This window comes from Prinia subflava, chromosome 3 (genome assembly GCF_021018805.1).
Source record: "Prinia subflava isolate CZ2003 ecotype Zambia chromosome 3, Cam_Psub_1.2, whole genome shotgun sequence".
NCBI lineage: Eukaryota > Metazoa > Chordata > Aves > Passeriformes > Cisticolidae > Prinia > Prinia subflava.
In genome coordinates, this window is record NC_086249.1 from 48,027,843 (window position 1) to 48,051,728 (window position 23,886).

The 23,886-nt window shown below is 46.6% G+C and overlaps 1 protein-coding gene across 2 annotated transcripts; it reads right to left on the minus strand.

Annotated features, from left to right (window-relative positions):
* Positions 1 to 371: 371 nt before the first annotated feature.
* On the minus strand, positions 372 to 15,053 carry CNMD (chondromodulin). Of its 2 annotated transcripts, XM_063392187.1 has the most exons (7): positions 14,894 to 15,053; positions 14,491 to 14,625; positions 11,975 to 12,115; positions 8,813 to 8,926; positions 6,038 to 6,191; positions 4,668 to 4,870; positions 372 to 2,288 (listed from the first exon to the last, which is right to left on the minus strand). In XM_063392187.1, the coding sequence occupies exons 1-7, from the start codon at positions 14,963 to 14,965 to the stop codon at positions 2,073 to 2,075; spliced, it is 1,035 nt and encodes a 344-aa protein (XP_063248257.1). In that variant the 5' UTR covers positions 14,966 to 15,053; the 3' UTR covers positions 372 to 2,072. The 2 variants fall into 2 exon arrangements, with proteins under 2 accessions (XP_063248257.1, XP_063248258.1); XM_063392188.1 differs by lacking the exon at positions 14,491 to 14,625 and having other exon boundaries at positions 14,894 to 15,043.
* Between the last annotated feature and the right edge of the window lie 8,833 nt (positions 15,054 to 23,886).

Genomic DNA, 23,886 nt, shown 5'->3' on the forward strand with positions numbered 1-23,886 from the left:
CTTTTTTGACTTCTTACATGCTTTGTGACTGCCCATAGAAAGCAAATTATTACAAGCTTTTGTTAAGGAATAATTAATTTTTTTAAGTATGTGTAAACATGAAAATCACCTACAAGAAAGTTGTTTTTGTGTCTTCAGAAGGAGGCTGTTTGTTTTATTGGGGGACACAGAGATAAGCAGATGACAGGTTGCCTCAAGATGCAAAAGAGCAACAATCTAATTCAGACATAAACACAGTCACATTTCTCTCTCTTTGCTTCACTTGCTGATGCCCTTCCTTTCCTCTTCAGACAGTTCTTGAACGACTTTGTGAAAGAATTGTTACACCTTCTACATTGAAAAAAGCACAGAAAGCATCTGGGGTTTTTTAATGTTTGTTTAATCTACAGTAAAAAAAAAAAGGAAAACTGACTTTTCTAAGCATATGATAGACGTACTTCTAAAACAACATAATGATCAAGGTCATTTTCAGTTTAAAAAGCAGAAACTCAAATTTAACAGGCCTTGAAATCCCACTTTAAGAAGTTTATAATTTAAATATTTCAAAGCAAGTCTGTCCTTCAGATTAAGGGAAGGTGAAGTTTATACTAAAAAGCTACAATAGAACAAAATACTGAATTCTATTCTCATCTTATTCTCATTTAACACTTTGCTTTTTAGATATGCAGTTTAGCATTCCACATGAGGTTGTCTTTATTTTCTTTAAGCCATGATTATGTCAAATTAATTCCTCTTTTCTGTGTGTCACGCAGTGTTAATAACATTACTGGGCTTGCAACATCTCAAGAGCTGTTTAGTCACAAAAATGAATGCTCCAGAAAGCAAACTTAAAGAAAAATTGAACCATTTTGTTAATAAAGACAATGTAGATGGCTCCATAAACTCAGTGGTAGGGTTCAAAATGCATAGTATGGATAAAGGCACTGTAATACCACTATTTCTGTTTTTCAAGGCTAGAAATACTAAGTTGTTCCACCTTTAAGAGTGTTTCATCTTAGTACCTTAGAGATTTAATGTGTAATGGGATCAATCCCAATAATTGCAGAGTTTGCCTCAGCAAAAAGGGTGAGATGAGAGAGGGGAAAAAAAAAGGCTTTTTTTCCCTCCCTTCTGGTAAACAGTTTCTCTTGTGGGGAAGGGATGTGAGCTTCAGCAAAGCTAAAGGAACTGGTGTGAACGGCTGCAATCCATGTGAGATAAAGAGGGGTTGTAATCTTGTGTCAAAAGTGTCTAGTTCAAGGATTTATAAATAACAGTGGCTGTTGTAGATTCTGAAGGGTCTTGAGACTCCTTGGTCTGCAACTGCATGTAAATACTTTTGCTGTAGTAGCTGGATAGCAGATACTTGTTAGACACTACAGTGGTATCATGGATACAGGATTCTTGATGCTGGGGCTTCTTTGATGTTGGGATGTGTGAAGGGTTTTGATTCTGTGGCCACGCACAGAATTCCCTTGCACAGCCCCTTTTCCTGCTGTTTGTTTCCGATTTAGCACAATGTGTGCTTTCCCGTGTCCCCTGGAGCAGCTTTGTGGGAAAAGTATGCTGTAATTGGTTTATAACCATTCACAATGACCTGGCAACTCTGAATAGCAACTGGGAGCAACTTAACTTGTGATTTATTTAAGTAAACTACGTGGATTAAAGGCACTCCCAAGTGTACAAGTTGATCTAGTTGCTTAATTGGATGTAAATTTTCACATATAGCTTAGAAAAAGAGGGGTTTGTTTTGAAAGGCTGAATTTAGATGTATGGGCAAGCTTCTGGACTGCTAAACCAATAGTGAGCAAAGTTTAATACTGTCTTTTTTTTGGGATGTCTCAGTTCTTTAATTCAGCAGGTGCTGGTATACCCTTGCCTCTTGTAAATCTAATGGAATATTAACTTGAGATTTGAATTTGAGAGTTGAAATATCTGACCTTGCTCTTTGTGCAGAAAAACAAGCTCTGATTTTGTTAGGCAGGATCAGTACCACTGTTTTGGTTTTAGTCTTTTACCAGTTCATTGTGTTCCTGCTGGTTTTGTCAAGGCTCCAGGTTTGGATTGTGGTTTTTTTTGGTCAAGGGATTTTCTCACACAACGCCCATGATTCGAGCAACCCACCAGCTGCAGGGCATGATGATCCGGCAGGCGCTGCGGCAGCCCTGGTAGTTGTAAGGCCAGGGGTGGTAGCCCATGAGGGGCTCGCAGATCCGCTGGCACTGCGTGTAACTTCGCCGGCACTCGATGCAGCACACGCCCAGGTGATCCAGCATGGGGTCAAAAGCCATCCCTTCACCTTCCACCTGCTGGAATGTAAAATACTGAATGTCATCCCCGTGCTCTCGTTCTCACGGAATAGCAGAATACATCCATGCTCCTGTTAACCCCACAAAGGGTGAAACCTGCAGTCTTGGGCCTGTGGAAGTTGACAAAACTCCCACTAAGTGACCCATGCATCTTGCTTTATTATTTTTTCTTTTGTCTTGCTCTCTTTGGTAGAAGTGTGGAATTGGTGCAATCACCCTTGTAAAATGGAAAGAACAACAGGCAGCTCTGACTTCATTATTTTTATTCTACAGTCCTTGCAAAAACTCCAGCAACAGTAAGCTCCTCCCAAACTTTAAATATTAGTGGTGGAAAAGATTTCAAGTTACTTACCCAAGTCTTTCATGTAGGTGAGAATTCCTGAAATAAATGATGTACTTTTCATGATCAGTTTTAGTTTCTGTATTTTAATGCTTTTTACAGCATTTTTAGGAAACTATCCCTCTGGTCCCCTGCAGTTTTCTGAGGATTTGGCTCTTGTCTCTTAGTCTGGTTCCTTCCCTCCCACCCCAGCACACTTAGGTGCATTGTGGACAGTGAGAATTCTGCCTGTTCTGTATCTGATAGTAAGGAGTTCAATGGAGTGAAGCAGGCACAAAATACCTAAAAGCCTTTACCCTTCAAAATTCCTTTCCTCATTTCTGCAGGAAAAAAAAGGACCTGGATATTCTGCTTTTGGTTGTTCTTTGCCCATTGGTGTTATTTCAAGTAAAGCAGCAGTAATGCACAAATGCTGAAGTACCAGTCAGCTCTTCATCTGAGCATTTTTCATTTTCAAAAAGCAGCAGCACAACAAAAAAGTGACATAGTGCCACCCCTTGTCTGAGCTTGTACAGGACACTAGTGACAGCTGGGTGTTTTTAGGAACGCCAAGCAACTCCTTCCCAGTCCTGAGAGCAGGGAAGATGTTTTCTTGGTTAGCATTCATCATCCTTGAATTCAGCTACCTGCACCATGAACTCCACCTGAGCTTATCGTCCCGGCTCCACTTAAAATGAGTAAAGAGAAATAGCTCTAGGGAGGATCCATTTCATCCTTCAGGAAAGGCTTAGAGCACAATTAATGGTCCTTGTCAGTCCAACAACTCGGTCTCAGAGAGAGCCTGGCCATCGGCATTGGTGCAGTAGCTGTGGGTGCAGGCGAATCCTGCCCTGCAGGCTGAGGGGAGTCTGATGGCTGCATCTCTCTGGCCATTCTCCATTGGCCCTTGCTGCCCTCTGGCTGGAAGAGCAAAGCTGTGGCAGTTCTGCCTCCAGAGGCAGGGCAGCTCAGACCTCATGGAGATGCTACCCCACGGTAGTAGCTATGAGGAGAAGCTACATTCCAGTGCCACTGCTGTTTTACTGGCCTTGTGAGAGAGTCAATTTAGATCCACTTTATTTGGAGTGATTAATTTAAGTTTAATTAAGGGATGTCAACTCGGCAGAATGCTGTCACAGTATAATGATCTCCTGCTGTTGCATAAATGTCAAGTCAAAGCTGGGACTTACTTCCAAAGCAGGAGGCATTTATCTTGTGACAGTGTTGTATTAAAATGACTTACTCCTGCTGCACCAAATGATGGGTGTAAATTGTCTGGCGCTGGTGCAGCAGACTGGAAGGTGCCTCCTGCACAGCCAGTGTTCCTGCAGCACGGCAGAGGTGTTGGGACACAGCGGGGTGGCTCCTCTGCTCTTTCTGGGGCCTGCTGCTTCTTGAAGGGTGAGAACAAGTTTTACGACAGTCATCCTCCACCCACTGCTGCTGTCTCAAAACAGATTCTTCTCTGTCAGGTTCTTGCTAGTCTAGGGATGCTTAACCTCACAGAGAAGAGCCTGAGAAAGAAATTTATGTGGCTGGACCTCTATCTCTTTGCATCCAGACACTTCTGCTGTGTTCCCCTGTAGCTGTCATGTCTGATGTTAATTTCTGTTTGAGAGCAAAGCGTGTTCCTAGCTACTGGACTCTCTTCACATACTAAATGATGGGGCTCAGCTGTCTGATCAAGACCAGCTTTAGTTTGTTTCTAGAAGGTGCTATCCTTGTCAGATCTCCAGTGCTGTTTCCATATGGATCTGGAAACCTCAAAATGCAACTTGGCATCAACTTGCCTTAACCTTGTGACCTCAAGCACTTGTGCTTGTTTCAGACTGAAATCTAATGAAAACTGGGAGGACAGAGGGAAGACATTTTTGAGCTTCTTAGGTGTTTTACCAGTCTATTATTTCCTAGAAAAGCTGAACAAGCAAAGACTGCAGATTTAAAAAAAAAAAAAAAAAAAAAAAAAAAAAAAAAAAAAAAAAAAAAAAAAGCCCCACATTACCAGTTCTACCTGTCCAACACAGTCCTGGGCTCTGAAAGATTACAGGGGAAATACTTACGTTGTATGGGTTGTCTGGATTAAATGTTTGATCAGTTTCTTGTCCCATTGGCCTGGTTTCGTTAGCCTGGTGGCCAAGCTCTTGAGTCAGGTGCACGGTACGTGACCTGGAGTTTACTTCTTCAGAAGCAGCTTCCAAGTCTTCCTCATCAAAGCTTGATTCTGATTGGCGCTTGTTTCTCTTTATTTCTCTCCTTTGGTTATCTGAAGAAATAATCACCAGAGGACAATCTTACCTTGTGTGTGTCCTTGTAGTTCAGTGATTTGTTTAAATATTAAAAAAGGAGAGGATGGAGGGCAGAGAGAAAGCCAAAACTGTGCCTTGGCAAACTTGGTGCGCATTGCCATGGGAGTTGCTTGCCTTCCTACATTGTGTCTGTAGCCAATGCCAGTCCAAAGCAGTCTGATTGCCTTTCCCCCCTCCCTCCTCCCCTTGAGGCAAAATGTGTGTGAGGAGATTTGTTGAGGTTTTTTTGACCCAGCCTGTAGTCACTGACACTAACCCAGCAGCAGTTTCCAGCACTTGCAAGACCAGCTGTACCCATTTGACTTATTTTTAAAAATGCTTTTATGGTGGGATGGTGCCCTGCTCTCAAGGACATATGGTTCTGGCCAGCTTTGATACTGCTCTTTTGTTGCCCAGTGGGATATGCAAGATCATGAAGGAAAGTGGAAAATATTGGTAGCTTGGATCCACAGATGTTCTAAAATGTGGTATTTTTTTTTTCACACATGTTGTCCCACATAATTATTCTGATATTAACTGGACTAAGGAGGAATAAATATTTTTGAGCCTTCTCTCCTCCTAGGCCAGGAAGTTAGCTGGAGGAATTGCCATCTTCTTGGTGACTCCTGAACACCTTTGCTAAGCTTGCCTATGGGCCCCAAGTTCGGAGCTAGGACTCTCCCAGGGTCTCATAAACCATCCACCAGCTGGCTGGCCTAAAGCATCTTCCTTGCACTCCACTGAATTCCTCTGGGGAAGCAGGGTAGAAAACAGGACAGGCTATGGTCCCCCAATTCCTGGCCAGTGTTCCTGCTACGTGGTGTCAGCTGCCTACACCTTTAAGGGGCTAATTTAAGCTGTTGTCTTGTCCTTCTCTGGAAGGAGGCTGACCTCTCTGGAAATGTTTCATCTCCCAGCAAGTCACCCATTTGGGCTATGCAAATTGTCTGAGTAAATACAAGGATGGAAAATATCTAGGGATAAAATCCAAACCCACAATCTTGGCACAAGCTCAGGAAGGTGTGGGCAAGAGAGGAGAGGAGTCTGGTTTCCCAGATGTGGTAGTTTCAGTAGCAAACCTGATGTAGGAAAGGCATTTAGATGAAAGGAGGGATAACATACTTTTCAAATAAAAGAAAAGTTACCTTTGGGATATGTTGGTCGCAGCCAGAAAATTGGAAGATCCGTGCAAAGCTCTAAAATTTTGGGGCTTAGGAAGCTGTTATGCTTGATAGGCTCATCTGCAGCCACCCAGATAAGGGAGTTTTTGTCAAATCTCACAGGCATGATTTCATCTTCCTGCAAGTAGAAGAGCATAAATCCTTTGCTGCTCAGTGAGCAGTCATGTGCCTGCTTGCTGTTAATTCTTGAGCACCAAACTGTTTAATTATCTGCTGCAACTAATATTGAGCATCCTTCTGTGTCATGAGTGTGAACGGATCGTGCTGAGCCAAAGCTGGGGAAAGGCTGCCACCACTGAAACGAAGGGCAAAGCCACTGGCAGCTTTGCTGGGGCTATGATTTCACCCATCTCACACCTGGAAGGCTTCTGCCCCACACGAGGACTGCGTGTCAGAGATCTTTCAGCCCAAAGCACCACGATTTCAGGTGGTACAAACCTGAGACCCACCACCTTCAGCAAAGCAGCAATGAAATACCAGCAAAACCCAAGCCCCTCATCTTTTCTTATGCCCTGTTCTCATTTGACATACTCCCAATATATAACTGTATTTACAATGTGTGTAGGGGGGATAAGGGGTGGAATTTTGTTCAAAAGTTTTAGAGAGGATTATAGCTTGAGAACTGCTCCAGCTTCCAGTTTTAAGTCAATGTGATTGGTCTGATTAAAGGTCTTGTTTGGTAAAAGCAATTCAATTGACCAAAAGCTTGAAGTGCAAGTTAAAGGAGCCTGCCTTTTTGAAGTGTACCCTGCAGGTTTTTGGTTCATATCTTCAAAGTAATGTAGGAAAATGCCAGTGATTGATTCTTTAAAGTTGTTAGTTCAAAGTATTATTTTACATAAAATGTGTAAGTATTTTATAGCAATGGTGAAATATTAAAAGAAAAGTAACTTTTGAATCATGAAAACCAGCATGATTTCAAAGTTAAAATTCTAAATTGCTTTCATAGAAGTCATCAAGACTTGTTATATAACTGACTAGATCAATTTATTCCCTTGAGCTGTTGTTTCTTTAGTGTGTTTATTGATTTATTTTGTAGATCTCAAGTCATTTAAGTTTGCTATCCAATCTGTCTACTGCTCTTTATATTCTCCTGCTTAAGCTTTTATCAACATCAGAAATATCTGGGCCTAAGTTTCAGAAATAAAAATATCCTTTGTTTCTGTTTGAAATGATCCTGACTTGTGAGCAGCCAGAACTTGGTTATCTATAAAACTCATTATTCTCAATAATTTTTGCAGATAGTGTTGTTATGATGCCCATTGTAGGAAAACAGCATATGCATACTTTCTCCTGAATACTTCCATATCAGAGACGACTTGGCCTAGAAAAACAAATACTGCTTTGCCACTCCTGTAGTACATCTGGCCTGTAATATCGAGTGACAGGGAAAAGTTCATGTCTTAGTGGTTGCACTAAGTCAGTGCTTGGTGCAAGAGATTCATTGCAGCAGTCACATTGGCCATGCATCTGTGGAGAAGATGCACAGGAAACAGGACACAGAAATAGTTTTACTGTCACCAGGCAGAATTAGAAATAACTTTTTGATTATTTAGGGTAATGTCTTCAGGTCTGTGACTTTGTTTTTACAAAAAGATGAAAAATTCACACATTGACTTCAAGCAATAGTGCTAATTAAGTCAAGGCGAGCTGCCTTTAAAATAAGGCAAGGCAGGAAAGATGGAGGTCTCTGGAATTGGTGCAAGTTCTCTTTCCCATCATGGGGAAATCCTGCCAGCTTCAGGAGGCTTTGTAGCATTTGTCAGCCTTTCTGATTCTATTAGGAGAGATCTTTTCCCTCTTCATTTTAAAGCAGAAGTTCAGTAGTCACAGCACCACTGCAGGGAGGTGCAGCCTTACAAGTGCCTCTCTCCCAGCTAATTGTATCTGCTTTTATTCTCCCAGAAGCAGAGCAAACTCAGGGAAAGGGGCTGTGGATCTCCTGTGCTCTCCTGACAGTGATCGAGCCTCCAGCAGCATCCAGGCTCAGCTGGACTCAAGTCACTGGGGCCACCCCTGTGAGAGCAATGAGTTTGGGGATCTGAGCTCTGGGAAACTCAGGCTCTGAGCACATAAGGCAATCAGCTTTTTGGGTAAATGTGAGGAGGTTTGGTGGTATCTGGGTGAGAACTGCAGCTTCTGTGCTGGTTGTGATGCAAATTCTATGAAATTTAGTTAACACGTAAAATAGATTTATGCTAAGAGAGAGTCATATTTTTAAAAATAAACTATTTCTTCTGAATTATTTTAATTTTTGACATGTTTTCCACAATTCCCTTTTACTGACTAGAGTGAAGGAGTTCACGCTTCTGCTCAAGAGCGTTGATAGACATCTCCTGGGATCTACCACAGTCCTCCACTGCATGCACTAAAGCAACTGCTTCTTCCACACCCTCCCTTTCAGCCTTGTGCACACTCTGGCCTCTGGCAGCTGCTCTTATCACTGAGGTCTCCTGTGGATCTGACAGAAATCAGTCTGTGGTGTCCCCACTCACTAATCTGCAGCCTCTCACGACGTCCCTGGACACAGTGACATGTCTGACACCAATCTGGTTTGTCTTACCTTTCAGGGACTCCTTGCAGCCAGTGGGTGAATCCTCTGCTATCCTACCCTACATTCAACGACTCTACCACAAGTCAGAATGCCTCTCAAATGCCATTTTTATTTGTGTTTAAGTACCTCCTTTAGGCTCTCTCTATACAAAGATTAGTTTAAAAAAACAACAAACTACCCCTTACCAGCTCAGATGAGAGGCTTGCTTTAGCCATAGCATCAACTTCAGGGATGTGAGCTTTTGGCTGAGCTTTGATGTAACACTTCTCTCCTTCAGCAAAACGGATCCCAGTTATGCCCTGTAAAGCAGAAGGCAGGGGGTTGTGCACAGCCCTCCATCTCCTTACCACCCCCAAGAAAGTGCCTCAGCTCTGCTAAAATTGCCACTGAATTTTCAGTCTGAAGGCTAATCTTATTTAAAACCAGAAGCAATAAAATACTCTTCCTTCATCATTTTAGCTTCCCAGTTTTGGTCAAATTGGTCTAGAAGTTTTTGCTTGATTTCTGAAAGCGGGGGGTGTTTATGTAAGTGCTTCCATGCAGGCTGTAGGCTACTTGGAGTAGCTCTGTTAATGAATCAGTTGACATGATTTGAACTGTAACTTAGCACCTAACGTAGGCAATCTTGAAATTGTGTTAGCTGGTGGTGTGGTACCCTTGTGACACAGTTTTATAAAAATGTGGGGGCAGCCTGGTTCAGTTTGTACAAATAAGCGACTGTGACAGCAAAGGGAAGATTGTGATGGGCGATTTGGTGCAGAAATCTGTGTGTGGGACTTCTTCTGGCCTACTGGGGTGAAATCAGTTGCATAAACTATAGATGTCTAGTTCTAAGCAAGAGGAAGAGCAAGTCTCCTGCAAGTCCTGGGATGTACCTTCCAGCCCTATGCCAGAACCTCAGGTATCAACATTTTGCCACTGTCTGTAGTTTCTCTGTTCCTACTGTAGGTTTTTGGGTATCCATAAAAGAACTCTCTTCTACATTATAAATGTAGATACTTTGTAAATGGCAGAACTTCTGTGTTTTTCATGTGGTTGCACAAGCTCCAGTCAACCACCTAAATATAATAATATAAATATAAGTTGTGCTGGTTTTCTCTCTGGCCTCTAGGTGCCAGGAGAAAGGGGTGTGGGTGTCAGCATGACCTCTTTCCTCTGCCTTGAAGGGGTATCATGGAGGCCTTTGTGTGCAGTTTTGGGTGCCACAATGTAAGAGAGACATTAAACTGCTAGAGAGTGTCCAAAGGAGGGCAATGACAATGCTGAAGGGCCTTGAGGGGAAGCTGCATGAGGAGCAGCTGAGGCCACTTGGTCTGTTCAGGCTGGAGGAGACTGAGGGGAGAGCTCATTGCAGTTACAACTTCCCCAGGGGAAGAGGAGGGGCAGGCACTGATCTCTTCTCTGTGGTGACAGTGACAGGACCCCAGGGAATGGCCTGAAGCTGTCAGGGGAGGTTTAGGTTGGATATCAGGAAAAGGTTCCTCAACCAGAGGGGTTTGGAACAGCCTTCGCAGGGAAGGGGTCACAGCACCAACCTGGCAGAGACCAAGAAGCATTTGAACAATGCTCTCAGGCACATGGTGTGATTCTTGCGGATGGTGCTGTGCCAGGAGTTGGACTCGATGATCCTTATGGGTCCCTTCCACCTCAGCACATTGTGATCTACTGCAGCATGAGATGGATGGTACTGGGGCACCTGAGCCATGTCCTGTGTATCTGCAGGTCCTGTGTAGCTGGACACATCCCCTTCAAAACAAAATGACTACCAAAAGCAGTGAGAGAGGGGATGGCTATGCAAGGATGGGTGCATTAGAACTTAAGACTTTGTGGTGTACCAAGTGTGCTAGGAATACCTTATATTACCCTCTCTGACGATGCAGTCATTCCAGCACTGCCAGTCAATCCAAAACTGCTGATGTAAATACCAGTCTGTTGGGAACACATCTCTTCAGTTGCTCTCTCCTTTGTGTGCATTCTTGGCTGAAAACCCAAGTGGCATCATCCCTTTGCTGAGGTTGTCCCTGGCCCTCTGTATTTACAAGCAGGCACGGTCCCTGGGAGGTCCCTTTAGCTGGCTGGTGTTAGGAGCTGATTCGTGACCTGGTTGTGGCAGGCAGTATCTCACCAGCAACACACAGGGAGGCAAAAGGAATTCAGCATCTCTCCAGTGGACTAGTGCTTTTGTGCAGATGTGAAATGGCAAAGGCAAATGAGAAGAGCTCACCGTGGATGCTCTTCCTCAGCTGCTAATAATGTTGCTATGGTGATGCTAATGAGAGTTGCATAAAAGCAGAACCACAGCTGTTGGGAAAGTTGGGGTCCAGCGTCTCCTGGCACGGATTCATTTGTTCTTGCTGAAAAGCCAAGGAGCTGGACTTCCTTGTCATTCTAGATCCAGCAAGGGAAAGGTGGCTGCTCCAGAAGCAGAGATGCTTCCTAGCAGCAGCATCTTTATTTTAGGTGCTGCTTTGACTTACAGAGGGCTTAACTCTGAAGTTGAGTATTTTGAGAACATTTAACTGCAGGGCCTGAGCCCTGTACAAGGGTTTGTGCAGCATCACATAGATGTGCCTCAGTAGCTCAGGGCAGCTCAGAGACCCACTCTATCCGAGCTGCTGATCTCTGCTGAGGTTTGGCATCTGTTAGTCCAGGCTCTGTGCTGAGCAGCCACAAGTTGCTGGGGTGCCCAAGTGCCTTTGCTGTCAGCCCAAGTGCCAGCACCTAGCGTTTGGTGCACGGATGCACAAACTGAGCTAAATGCCTCCATTCTCCGCCATGCGGATGAAGCCAGGCCAAGCCACGGAGAACAGCTCCCATCCTCGACCTCAGGGCAAAGGAAGCTCCCCAGGTAAGCACTGTAGAGTGGTCTCTCCTTGGTGTCTCCTTGGCTTAATGTGTTGATCCTATGCTCAGACAGGGATGTTTGGGGGAGGTGTTTTTGCCAGTTCAAACCACATGAAATCATGCGAGAGTTGTGGCGCAGCCTGACAGAATGTTTTATGTTTTTCTAGTAAGATCCCAAGGTCACAAGTCACAGTTCTGCTCAGTGGTTTGGAAATGCAAAGTATTTACATGGAGCCAAACCTGATGCAGCCTAATCCACACCACTTCCTGGAGTGGTACCTGGCATGGCTGATCTCCAAAAAGCACTTAGATTTTTATTTTGGAGGAAACTGCCTGTCTTCCTGCGAAAGCAAGCCAGGAGAGCAAAAATGTTTGTGTGGAGGGCTGGATGCTGGAACCTGAGACTGACTCGGGCAGAGAAGTCAGGGCAGGACAGAACAAGGTGTCCTTAGGAGTACAGAGCTGGAGTGTGTTACATGAAGGACAAGAGTGGCACTACTTACAATCTGAAAATCATGGACTTCAACAGCCTCTTCACTCCCACTTCCTGTTTTGAATGTCTCTAAGTTGTTTCCAGCATCTATTTCCATTGATCCATCTTGTACTTTTCCATTAATGCTCATAGTGTAGTGAACATTGTACACCTGGAATCAATAAAAGAGCGGTAGCACACGTCAGTGATTACTTATTGCCTTCCTCCTACACCAGGCAATGGGTCAATCTGACTCATTTAGCTCCTAAATTGTGCTGCTGCAGGCATTTGATAACCCTCCAGCAACCAACACTGCACTACTTCAGCGCTGGGGCAGGCTGGCAGTGGGGCAGCCAGCCCTGAGAGGTTGTTCAGTGTCCATCCTTGGAAGTTTTCAAGGCCTGACTGGATAAAGCTCTGAGCAACCATCTCTGACCCCACAGCTGGCCCTGCTCTGAGCATCAGGTAGGACTACAGACCTCAGATCCCCCTTCCAGGGAGTGCTTATAGTTTTACTTCAGTGTGGGGTGAGTCCACACCTGTGTTCACTCTGACCTAAAAACCATCTTCTAGGACATTTTAGGAATTACTTGTTATGCTGGCATGATTCCCAAAGGACAGCAGGCGTGAGTGTCCTACTCTGAAGGAGGCCAACCCCTATTTATCTCTCAGGATGTTCTGCTGAGGCACAGGAAAACAGGTTCCTCTTGAATACAAACATACTTCCCAGCTTGTAATGGATGTGAACTTTGTTTAAATTGGATGTGAAGTTGTATAGACTCGTATTTTCCTTGTCAGCATATTTGCCCTTATCCTATTTTCAATGAGGAGAGCTACAGCGTGGTTTGTATTTGCTGGAGGACCACAATCTGTGGAGGGGTTTTGTGATTCTCTTGTGCAGCTCTGCTAGAAGTGCTGCACAAGCAGTTTATTTTGGGTCTTAAAAAAGCCTTTACAGCATTTTAATGAAAAATTTACACTGACAGCTAGAGACAAATTTCTTCTTCTCTCACCTTCACTCAGGGAAGTCTAAGGTGCTAAAGATTTATGGTTCCTCAGTTATACACAGCCACTCCCATATTTTTGCTTTCTAGGATTCCTGCTGAATGTGGTCCATAAAACCAGACCAGTGCATGTGGTCTCCTCTTGATAGGGGCTGAGCTAGAGTTGAGACTTTGATACCCCTGTCATTAGAGAAGAATTTAAAAATATAAAATAAACCCAAGAATTTAAAATTTGCCTTAGTTTTTTAATGAATGACTCTGGATATAATTTTTGCAGTTCCTAAAGATTTGCAAGTCAAGTGCAGCTTTCTGAGTTTTGAAGGCAGCTTGGAAAAATAACTCTCAGCTTTCCCAGGGTCCTCACCTAGAGATCAGATCTGAAGCTTAATGGAAAGTGTGAATGTGACATATTTTGTATGGCTGAATTTAGATGACAGGAGCATTAAAAAGGGGAAGCATTGTTCTGTACTCCACAAATGCACCCACCTGCTCAGAGCTGAAAGCACTCTCCTCTGCCTATGTCACCATTTGCATCCCTCTCCCTTTTCAAAAGCCTAGAGAAGCACATGGTCCTTGCAGCACGCCTTGGAGGTCAGCAATGTGTCCTGTCTTTTTGCTGTAAAACCTTGTACTTTTCTTTCTGATTATCTGAATTATCCCTGTGTGGAGGGGTGTATCTCACAGGGCCACTTTTTCTCTGGCTGCTGGAATTCACACAAGGCTCTCCTTGATGAGGGCTGCCGTGTGGCCGGAGGCAGTACAAAACTTCTTCCAAAGTAAATTCATAAATTACTAACCTAATTTATGGAGAAAGTTACATTCATGTGTGGAGCATCATGTTTCAAATGTTTTAAACACAAATTCTGTGTAAACAGAAAGAAAAGTTAATCTGTAAACATGTTCTAATGCTCCGAAGTTTGGGTCTTTAACTCATCACTAGCTTCTCAGTTTCATTCTTTGCATAAAGCGTTTCTCATGTACCCCAGAAACTGTAAATAATAAAACTCAACTTTTAAAATTGCAAACCTAAGTGTACGCACAGTCATACAAAGCACCAGAACTAATGGTGCCTGTTAAAATAATTGGAGCATTACATACTTGAGGGTCCGGTAGAACCTGGACCGAGAATGCAGATGCTGTGAAAAAAGAATTTACACATTTCAATGCTTTTTTTGTCCTGAGAGCTGGAGTTTGCCCAGTATGTGAATCCCTGGGGACTTGTTGGGGTTTGAGTTCACTGAGGATTTGTGAGCAGAAATCAATGTAGAGTCTGTGCTCTCAAAGATATGTTTCGTGTTCGCTAATAAATGTGCTTCCAGGAAGCTCCATCCACACAGCCACCAAAGACAGTGATTAAGGATTGGGGTTTTAGGTGTTTGGGATTTTTGAAAGCATGGAAAAAACCCTACAGGTCTGCTTAAAGACCTCTTTATAGACCTCGCAAGAAGCGCTTCCAGCCCGTGCCTCTCCGTCCGTGCGAGCTCTCCCCGCCCGGCCGGCCCCGGGTGCGGGCGGCCCGTGGGGCCCGGCCCGCCGCGCTCACCTGCCGCTCCGTGGCTTTCCAGAAGTAGAAGGCGCCGATGGCCCCGGCCAGCAGCAGGAGGGCCCCGGCGATCAGCACCGCGGCCCCGGCCTTCAGCAGCCGCCCCGGCCCGGGGGGCGCGGCCGCCGCGTACGCCTGCGGAGAGCGCGGGTGGGAGCGGGCAGGGACCCGCCCGGGACCCACAGGACCTCATCCCACCGGCCCCGCTTTGTCCCGATCCGTCCCGCTACATCGCGACCTGGCCCGACCCCACCCGCTCCCTACCATCCCAAACCACCCCCGTCCCAAACCACCCCGTCCCGTCCGCTCCCGACGCGCTCGGTCCCGCTCCATCCCAACTCGTGTCCCCACGCTTTGTGCCGATCCCACCCTGTCCCGCCCGGTGCCCGCCCGCAGCACTCACGGGGGGCAGGCACAGCTCCACGTCGTCGGGCCCCGCTCGGGCGATGGGCACCTTCTCGGAGCCCTCTGCCATGGCTGCCGCGGGAGGGAGACCTGCCCGAGCTCGGCCCTGGCCCGGCGGGGCTGCACCGCCCCGGCCCGCCCCGCTCCCGGCCCCGGCCCCGGCCCCGGCCCGCGGGGAGGGCAGCACCGCCCAGTCCCGGGCACAATGAGCGCCTTGAGCTGCCCGGCAGCCGGCGGAGCTCCCCGGGGCTGAGCCCTCCTGCCCCATCGCCGTCCCCTCCAGCCGACCCCTGGGTCTCGTCTCCAGCTTCCGAGCAGGGGGTCGGGGTGTAGGGGACACGCTGATCGAGGTGTAGGGGACACGCACCTCCCGCATGCCGCGGCGGAGAGGAGGGGTGCCCCGTCAGACAGACGGCCGTCATAAAAAAAAAGGCAAAAAGGCACCTTTAAAATAGAACAACGTGTTAAGCGATTTTTTACACTTGCCACAGGAATTCACAGGCGCTGGAGCTGACAGGCTGCTGGTCGGTGACTGCTCTGCAGAACACCTCGCTGACTGGCACAAGCCAACAGCCTCCAGCTGAGCCCCGTGTCCAGGCTGGGCACAACCTGGGCAAGGGAGCAGCGAGCCTGGGCCTCCTGCAGGCTAAGTGGAGGCAAAGTGAGAGGGTAATTTAATCTTTTAATTTAATAAGGATTCCTTGCACCTTTATACCTGAAGTAGATGTATCCCTAGGATTTCTTCTGTTTCCTGTCACCGTGCTCAGCTGGGCTTTTTTTTTTTGAGTATCTAAGGTATGGTAGGATCATAAATTTGGGGTGGAAGGAATATTCGTCTGCATCTGTTGGCTCATTCTAATATTGTACATGGCAAGCTTTGAAGGCTACAATGGGCTATGTGTGTCTATCCATGTGTCTGTCCATATCTATGTTTCCTTCACGCCCCTTATGGATGTCCTGCCTGTACATACATGCACATGCATGTGTCTGTGTGCACGCTTTGATGCTGGAAAATAAACTGTGCTGGACCCCTCTGGGGCTGGTGGTGTCAAACACAAAGCACAGCATCCTTCGTAAGGCTGGAGACCGAGACACAAACACCAGCTGCAAAAGGAGTGTGATGGGGGGTGAGTCTGAGTTGTGACCCATCCTGCCCTGCCCTTCTTGCTCAGTGGCCCAACTCCAGTTACCCAGACAGGCAGCAGTGAGGGGGGGTTCATCTGGGGAGACCCTGCCACAGGGAGCCCCATCTCATTCCAGAGCAGGGCCTACACTAACCAGCTCTGCTGCAGCAACATTTTTTTCAAAGTATGTGCCTCTATATTTCTCTTCCCCTTCCTTCTCTATTTTGCTCATCTGGCAGGTTGTTCAGTTGTTACACACTACTGACATGCCCCCCATCGTAGAATTTCTGGAATCTTGATAGCAGAAGCCAGCTGATGACCTTGTCCCACCATGGCTCATCCCACAAAAGGAAAGTCTGGCCCCCACTGTTGATTGCCTACACCTCACTCTCCTCTGTGCCCCACTCCATAACAGCAAAAATCTTTGTTTTTCATGTCTGAATCCCCTTAACTGACTTAACCAGTAGTTGAAAACACATCATCAAGCACTGCAAAAGCAGAGAAAGCTCAGGCTCTCCTGACCACCTTGTGTTTGCTTGCTTGGGAACTGAATCCCGGAGACATATGATTCCCATTTTCCTCCCCTTCAACCTAAATTCATCCTTTCCGTCGATTACTGTCGTTAACAATCAGACCTTCAACCAAAATTTAACAGGCATAGTTGCTGCTGAAAATAAACACAATCACAGCTCATTAAATCAAAAGCAAAGCCCACTGTGCAACTTCCTAAACTAGGACATATTCCAACCCGCTCTTGAATGACATACTGTGGTAGTTCAGGCTAATAATAAGATTATGATCCTCTTCATTAGCAAGTATTTTGTTACACCAAAAATCTCGTGAATGGATATGTCTATCTTGGCAGAATGTGAGAATCCCAGCCTTTGATCTCAAACCTTCATTTAGCATCACTGCTTTAAAAAGACAGATTTATTTTAAGGCCCCTGTACTTGTCTCCCATGGGAAAATGTGCCAGGGAAGGAGTGCTTGCCCAGGAAGAGCTGCTTCTCACTGGGGTTCAGCTTGTTTGAGCTGCCTCCCTGAGACTAAGGAGAAGAAGCTGCTGTTCCTCCCATCCTGGCATGAATCTGAGTGCCCAGTGGCTCCTTTCTTGGGAGGTGACTGGAAGGACAGAGGGCGGCTGAGCTGTTTTGTCTTGCAAAAGTGTGGCTGAGACTGCCCTGACAAGGACTGCTAGCAAAGTGCACTACCAAAGTGCAAGAATGACTAGGTGGAATTCTGTGCTGGATATTCGTGGAGAGGCCTTTTCTTCAGTGCTGTGTGGCAAAATGCAATATCCCTCCTGGAGGAAGAAGGGTAGGGTCGGAAGGCTCACCCTCACCCTACTGATGGGGGCAGCAGTGGCCCTGGCAGGTTTTGGCATGGGCGGATTCAAGCAATTCCAAGCCGTGGTGCCAGCTGCAAGCTGACCCGCAGGGATTGGTGCCTGGCTGCTGGTCCTTGGCAGGCTGCAGTGTGAGATGGGTCCTGCTCACCTGGGGAGGTGTGGGTGGGAGAACCAGTTCTCTGGGAGGGAGCTGTTCTGCCTAAACCCTGGGAGAGAAGCTGTGCAGTATTTCCTCCTCAAGTCAAGGTGCAAATTCCCCAAGTAATCCTCCAAACATATTTTCTCATGCAGGGAACAATCCCAGATTATTTTTTTTCCCAATTCAGAGCATCACTGCCTCTTCTTCTTTTGCTCCATAGACAGAGGAAGAACAGCATGAAATTTCAAGCAGTGAAAAAAAATATACTCCTGTTACAGGGTTCACAGCTTACCACCTCTAGTTAACCCCTATGCTCATGCTTTGCCTTTTGTGTGGGCACAGAGCTGTTTTCCTTGGAGGGTGCAGGGAGTGCATCTTTTGCCATTTGATTGATTAGGTGACAAGAGAGAAAACAGGAGTTTTTAGACAGATGCAAATCTGTGCAAACAGCTCCGCATTCAGCAGCTCCAGACTCTTGCTGCAGAGTGCAAAGACGATTGCAACAGCCACTGTTTGCAGGGCTTAGGACAAAAAAAAACGTGACTTGCCTTTCACTGGCTGAACCTTTCATTTGCAATAAAGATGACGGTGATAGCAGTGTCTGAGCTCAGTCTCCTCTCTAAATAACATGTGTGTGCTCAGCTGGATTAAGCCAACTTCTGAGACTGGAAATCATAATAACAGTCTTTTACAGGACAGCCTTTCTGGTCGTCTAATACTATTATCCTCTGGGCTGAAAAGCATTCCAGAGCACTTGGAGTGCTACGATGAATGTGAGGCTGTTTAGCTGATAGTACTGGCTTGTCTCAAGGAAGCACATTTTCTCATTATTTTCAAGTTTAAAGAAAAAGTTTAGAAGAAGAAATAGAAATATTAAAAATGAGAAGGATTTGGTCATACTGTGTGCCTTTCTGAAAGTCTCTTGTGGTGCCTTATGCATTTCATCTTCATTTTCTCAGTGATCCAAATTGTTGTTTGAACTCCATTGTGGCCTGAATGAAAATTTGTGAGGGTTACTGAGACTGGGCACCTGATTCACTGCTCTGCTTTTCCATGGCTTTACACCACCATAACATGGTGGCAATTCAAGTTCCACATACTTGATGTCTCTTCAATAATAACCAAAGTCCTTGGGGGAAAAAGTCCCGCAGAAAAAGAAAATGTTGGCTTTAGTATTGTGGTGGGCTGACCCTGGCTGGGTGCCAGGTGCCTGCCAAAGCTCCTTCACTCCTCTCCCTGGTTGGACAGGGGAGAGAAAATATGACAAAAGGATCACGGGTCAAGATAAGAACAGGGTGGGATTAGTTTCATTTAGTACCAATCAAATCAAAGTAGGATGATGAGGAGTTAAACCAAATCCTAAAAATGTTTTACCCCCACTCCATCCTTCTTTCAAGGCTCAACCTTACTCCCAATTTTCTCTCCCTTCTCTCCCGCAGTGGTGCAGGGGGACAGGGGTGTGTGGTCAGTTCATCACATTGTCTCTGTTGTCTCTGCTGCTCCTTCCTCCTCAGGGAAAGGACTCCTCAGACTCTGCCTCTGCTGCAGTATGGGGTCCCTCCCACAGGAGACATGAGCTCCGCCATGAGCTTCTCCAGCATGAGAACTTCCCATGGTTGCAGTTGTGCACAAACTGCTCGAGCCTGGGCCCCTTTCTGGGGTGCAGTTCTTCAGGAACAGGCTGGGTCTCCCACAGGGTCACAAGTCCTACCAGCAAACCTACTCCAGTGTGGGCTTCCCACATGGTCACAGCCTCCTTTCGGCATCCATTTGCTCCTGGAGCACTCCCTCTCACTCCTTCATTGACCTTGGTGTCTGCAAGGCTGATTCTCTCACAAATTCTCCCTCCTGTCTCCATTTGCTGTTTTGCCAGCTTTTCCTCCCCTTTCTTAACTCTGTTACCCCAGAGGTGCTACTGCTGTCCCTGACAGGCTCAGACAAGGCCAGCGGCACGTCTGTCTTGGAGCTGGCTGGCATCGGCTCTGTTGGACACTGGGGAAGCTTCTGGCAGCTTCTCACAGGAGCCACCCCCGCATCTCCCCTGCTCCTAAAACCAGTTATTTAACTTGTGACAGCCTAAGAATTTTGATAAACTCTAAAGATTCTTGCTGGCAGTGAGGCCAAAGGATGAAAACTCACGTATGTTTTTCATCACCACGGCTCTCATCTCTGTGGTGTCCCTGGACACTCTACTGCTCCAGGGATGCTTGCCTTTCCTGCTCTCCTCCTTCACTGACACAGTCCTCCCTTCTCTGACCAGCAACTCATGAAATCTCAAACACCAAAACCATTGCTTTTCCTGGTAGGCTGTGAAATTCTGCCTGGAAAGCCCTGCAAGGTCCATGCTTTAATGCTGCTCTCTGGAGAAGATGAGCACCCCTGTTTGCCCTGCTTGGGACACATCCCCAGCAGGACACCCCTGCGCAGCTGAGCTGGCCCCAGGATGGCCTTGAGTGTGCTGGGTGCAGGATGCTGCTCATCCCGATCCTCCCTCTTGTTTCCTATGGTTGGGTGAGGACATATGGCCCCTCACAGTTTGCTCTTCCTCACCCCAGGACACTGAAGGCTGATTTGTTTTTCCTCAGGGCTGGCTCCCATCTATCCATATGTCTTCATCTTATTCTTCTTAATTTAGCTAGTGGCTGTGCCTTCTGTTTTCCTTGAATTAAAGAAATAAAATAAAATAACTAGCTGTCATTACATGCTTTCATTCCCACTTCTAATGATGTGATCTCTTTTGTAGCTGTTCTGTGCAAATTGCTCATAGGCTACTGTCTTTCTTAACCTCCAACCACAGCTTTGTGCTTTGGAGGTAGTTATTATCTTAAACAACTTGGTAGCATCAATCTGTTTCTTTCCCAGAGGCTTCTTTACACTTTGATGAGAAATCTGCCAAGTCTCTTTCTGCTTTGTGGCAAAGGCTGAGCTAGCTGTCTTTTTTTTTTTTTTTCCTCACCCAAAAGCACCCATGAATCAACTATATTTCTCTTTTTCAATCCATGGGCTGCTCTCTTAATAATTTCATGACCTGACTTTAGAGAATATTTCCAATGAGATGGTCCCACAGGCATCTGCAGCACCAGAATGTTTTTTACAAATCCAATCTCTTGAACTGTGTATTTTACTCACCCTTCTGACAACACTTGAAACATTTTTTTTTGCTTTCATCACCTCTGTGAGATTTTTGCAGGAGTTCATTCCAGCAGATTTAATCCTTATTAATCTATTCTCTGTTTTATTATCTCTTACATGAGACATTATTTTAGCCAATCTACAATACTTCTTCCTCCAGATTAGATCTTTTTACTTAAAAAAATATTCTTTTTCCAAAATGCCCTCCCTCACATCAGATTTCATAAACTAACCCTAGGAGAGTGAAAGAACCATGAGAAATTTTAGCGCTGTGGGGCTTTTTGTCTTCACAATCCTTTTCTTGAGCCTGCTGGCCCTCAGAAATGACCGTGAGAATACAACATGTCCATCAAGGTGTACCAGGGCCTCTGTTCCCCATTGAAGGCTGTGAGAGCTGCACTGCCTCTAAGGACCTCTTGTGCTTAGGTTGGGACATGGACGAGAAAAGGGGTGAGTCCCTGCTGCAAAGTCCAGCAGACAGTGCTATGACTCCACTCTCCTCATGAAATGGAGCACCAGCAACAACAATTTTGGCCTGCCTGGGGCCAAATCTCCTGACTCAGAGATGTTATTTGGTAAACCTGGGGCAGCAGGGTTGTCATGTATGTCCAGTGTGGACTGCTGAGGGGAACACATGCTTGAGAAATAGCATGAAAAAAGCTGTGGATCTTTCACCTTGGACAGCTTGGAAGAGTGAGGGATGGAGGGAGGAATGGCAGCCTGTGGCCCTGGAAGTCAGGTGAGTTTGGAGTTTGGAGAAGGAATAGTGAACTGCTGGGAAGAGCTGGCTGCTCTGGGGCTCACAGTGCAGCTGCCTCCAGGATGCCCAGCAGATTCTCAGAATTTGCCCACGAGCAGCACCACGAGCAGCCATGAGCAGCCATGAGCAGCCACAAGCAGTCACAGCACCACAAGCAGCCATTTCCATGCTGTTCCCAAATCCCAAAAGGGAAACTGTCAAATAATTGAAAGTCCATGTGTTATAGCCCACCTATGGTATGGGGGAGAACTGAGGGTGGCAAACACCACCACAGAAAAGCTGTCTGATTGGAGAACGGGTGGCAGTGCCCTTTGTCCACCAGTTTGTCCTCCATGGGGTCCTGTGAGTGCAAGGCCAATGCCCAGCACACCTGGCTGGGGGCACACTGGGGAGGGCTGAGGATGGGCATGGACTGTCCCTGCTCCTTACCAGCCAGGCTTCCTCATGGCTGACAGACCTTCTGGTTGCTGCCTCAAGCTGTTCACCTGTCCTTGCACAGTGTGTCAGGGGCAGCAAGGACTTGTCATCTGGCAGTTTTGGGGCTGGTTTAGGGGATAAGAACAATTAGCTTGCAGAGACCCAGAAAAATATGTTCTGTAGCGTCATACTAGGTGGACAGAACTGCCTTGCAGCTGCTCTTCCTTCCTGTCTTCTTTGTCCTGTAAATATCTCTTCACCACCCATGGCCTTACTGGCCCAGAGGAGGTGCCCAAGGTAGCTGATTTCCTGGCCTCTGCCCATGCAAAGCCAAACTTGTGGTCCTTACCACACATAACTCCCCTTTCCTGCAAGGAGGTTGTTGCAGCTGACCCAGAGTATCTCGTGGCCACAAAGGAAACCCGCCTTCCATCTGGGATCAGCAAGTGGCTTTGTGGGAGAAATGTCCTCTGTGCAAACTTGGCCTGATGAAAAGAGCTTTGTTGCCTCATTGCCTCTGCTTGTTGGTGCTGAAGAAACCTGGCCTCCAGCTGTGGCAACACAGTTTTAAAGGCAGAGGTGACTGGCACAGCATTTGCTCTGTGGTTGAGATGCAGCTGGGTGGTCCCTTGTGTGATGAATTAGTCAATGTGTGAAGAGCTTTGAGGAGGGCATAAGGCACTGAGCATTTCTAGCGCCCTCTGAGGATAATGCATTTTAAAGATCAACTTTGGGTTTGCCTGCAATGTGATTTGTTTAATTATTTAAAGCCTGTTAGCATATTTTCCTCAAGGGATGGAAAATCCTCAGCAAAAGGATCCTTACAGCAGAACAGAGATTGCCATTGTACGCTGAAGGCTCGTGCTCATGTCCAGCCACCCGCACAGATCCCACCATGCTGTGCAAACATCCACCTTCCCAGCTCCAGAGGGTGCTTCATTCCAGCCTCTTCTTCACACCTACCACTCACCAGTCACTCAAGAGCACTTTGTGGGGCAGCTAGGGTTACAAGGGATAGGTACCTGGTATGGAGAAGGCTTTGAAAGACAGTTCTCAACCTCAGCCTTTTCCAAGCCTGTGTTTGGCTGGATATGTCCTCATGGTGGTGCAAGGTGGGATAATGTTAAGGTAGACAGAGAAGTACACCTGGGATCCTTGTTGATGCCCATGAAAGAGCTTTCTGGTTCAGGAGTCTCATCTCCACACAGCTGCAGGACTGTATGAGAAGCTGCAGAGCACGTTTGGGAGCAAATGGCCTCACCACAGGACTGGATTAACTGCATCTCAGGTGCTCTTGCTCTGTCTGGAGACAATTTCTTGCTCAGTTTTGCTAAGCCCACTGTGACAAATGGCACATGCAAAGCTGACTCCACACTGCTGAAATCCCAAGGCACGGTGCCTCTCTCTTCTTCATTGCTCCCCACCCTTATTTCCATCTTGGAAGCTCTGGTTCCTCTATGCCACCTAGAAGTCTGACCTGAAACCTCCCACTCCAGAGGGAAAAAGCTCTCAATTGCTCTCAACTGCCCTCAGCTTTGAGAGAAATCAAGTGTTTTATGTGAGTCGATGTGTGTGGGTACTGGACAGGGTGAGGTAGTGAGGCAGGGCTTCCCTTCAGCATCTCTGTCATACCTGGAAGGTGTTACACAACAAACAAGCTGTGCCAGCACCTCCTTTCACCTCCTTCTGTTGCACTGAGTGACGGGAGCTGTCAGAGGTGCCATCCTGCCAGAGGGACACTTTGGAAACATTTTGGTCATGGCGTGAAAGAGCACTAAGTCTTCCCTGTCCTCAGCATAGCTCATGCCAACTTCTCCATGAGGGGCCTCCACAGATAAGGGAAGAGATGTCACCTGTCTGGCAGCTCAGAGGTTTAGAGAGTAAGGGGGGCCTGGCTTCCCTCAGCTGGGACTGCACATGGCACACAGTTTTCCCAGCACTGCTCGGTGCGGCAGATGCTGATGTACCTGGATACTGGAGCTGGCACCACGTTGCCTTGTGTGTGCTGGAGGCTGCAGCACTGCTTTCTTTCACTGAAGCACAAATTGCAGGGATAGCTCCTAGATTTGCT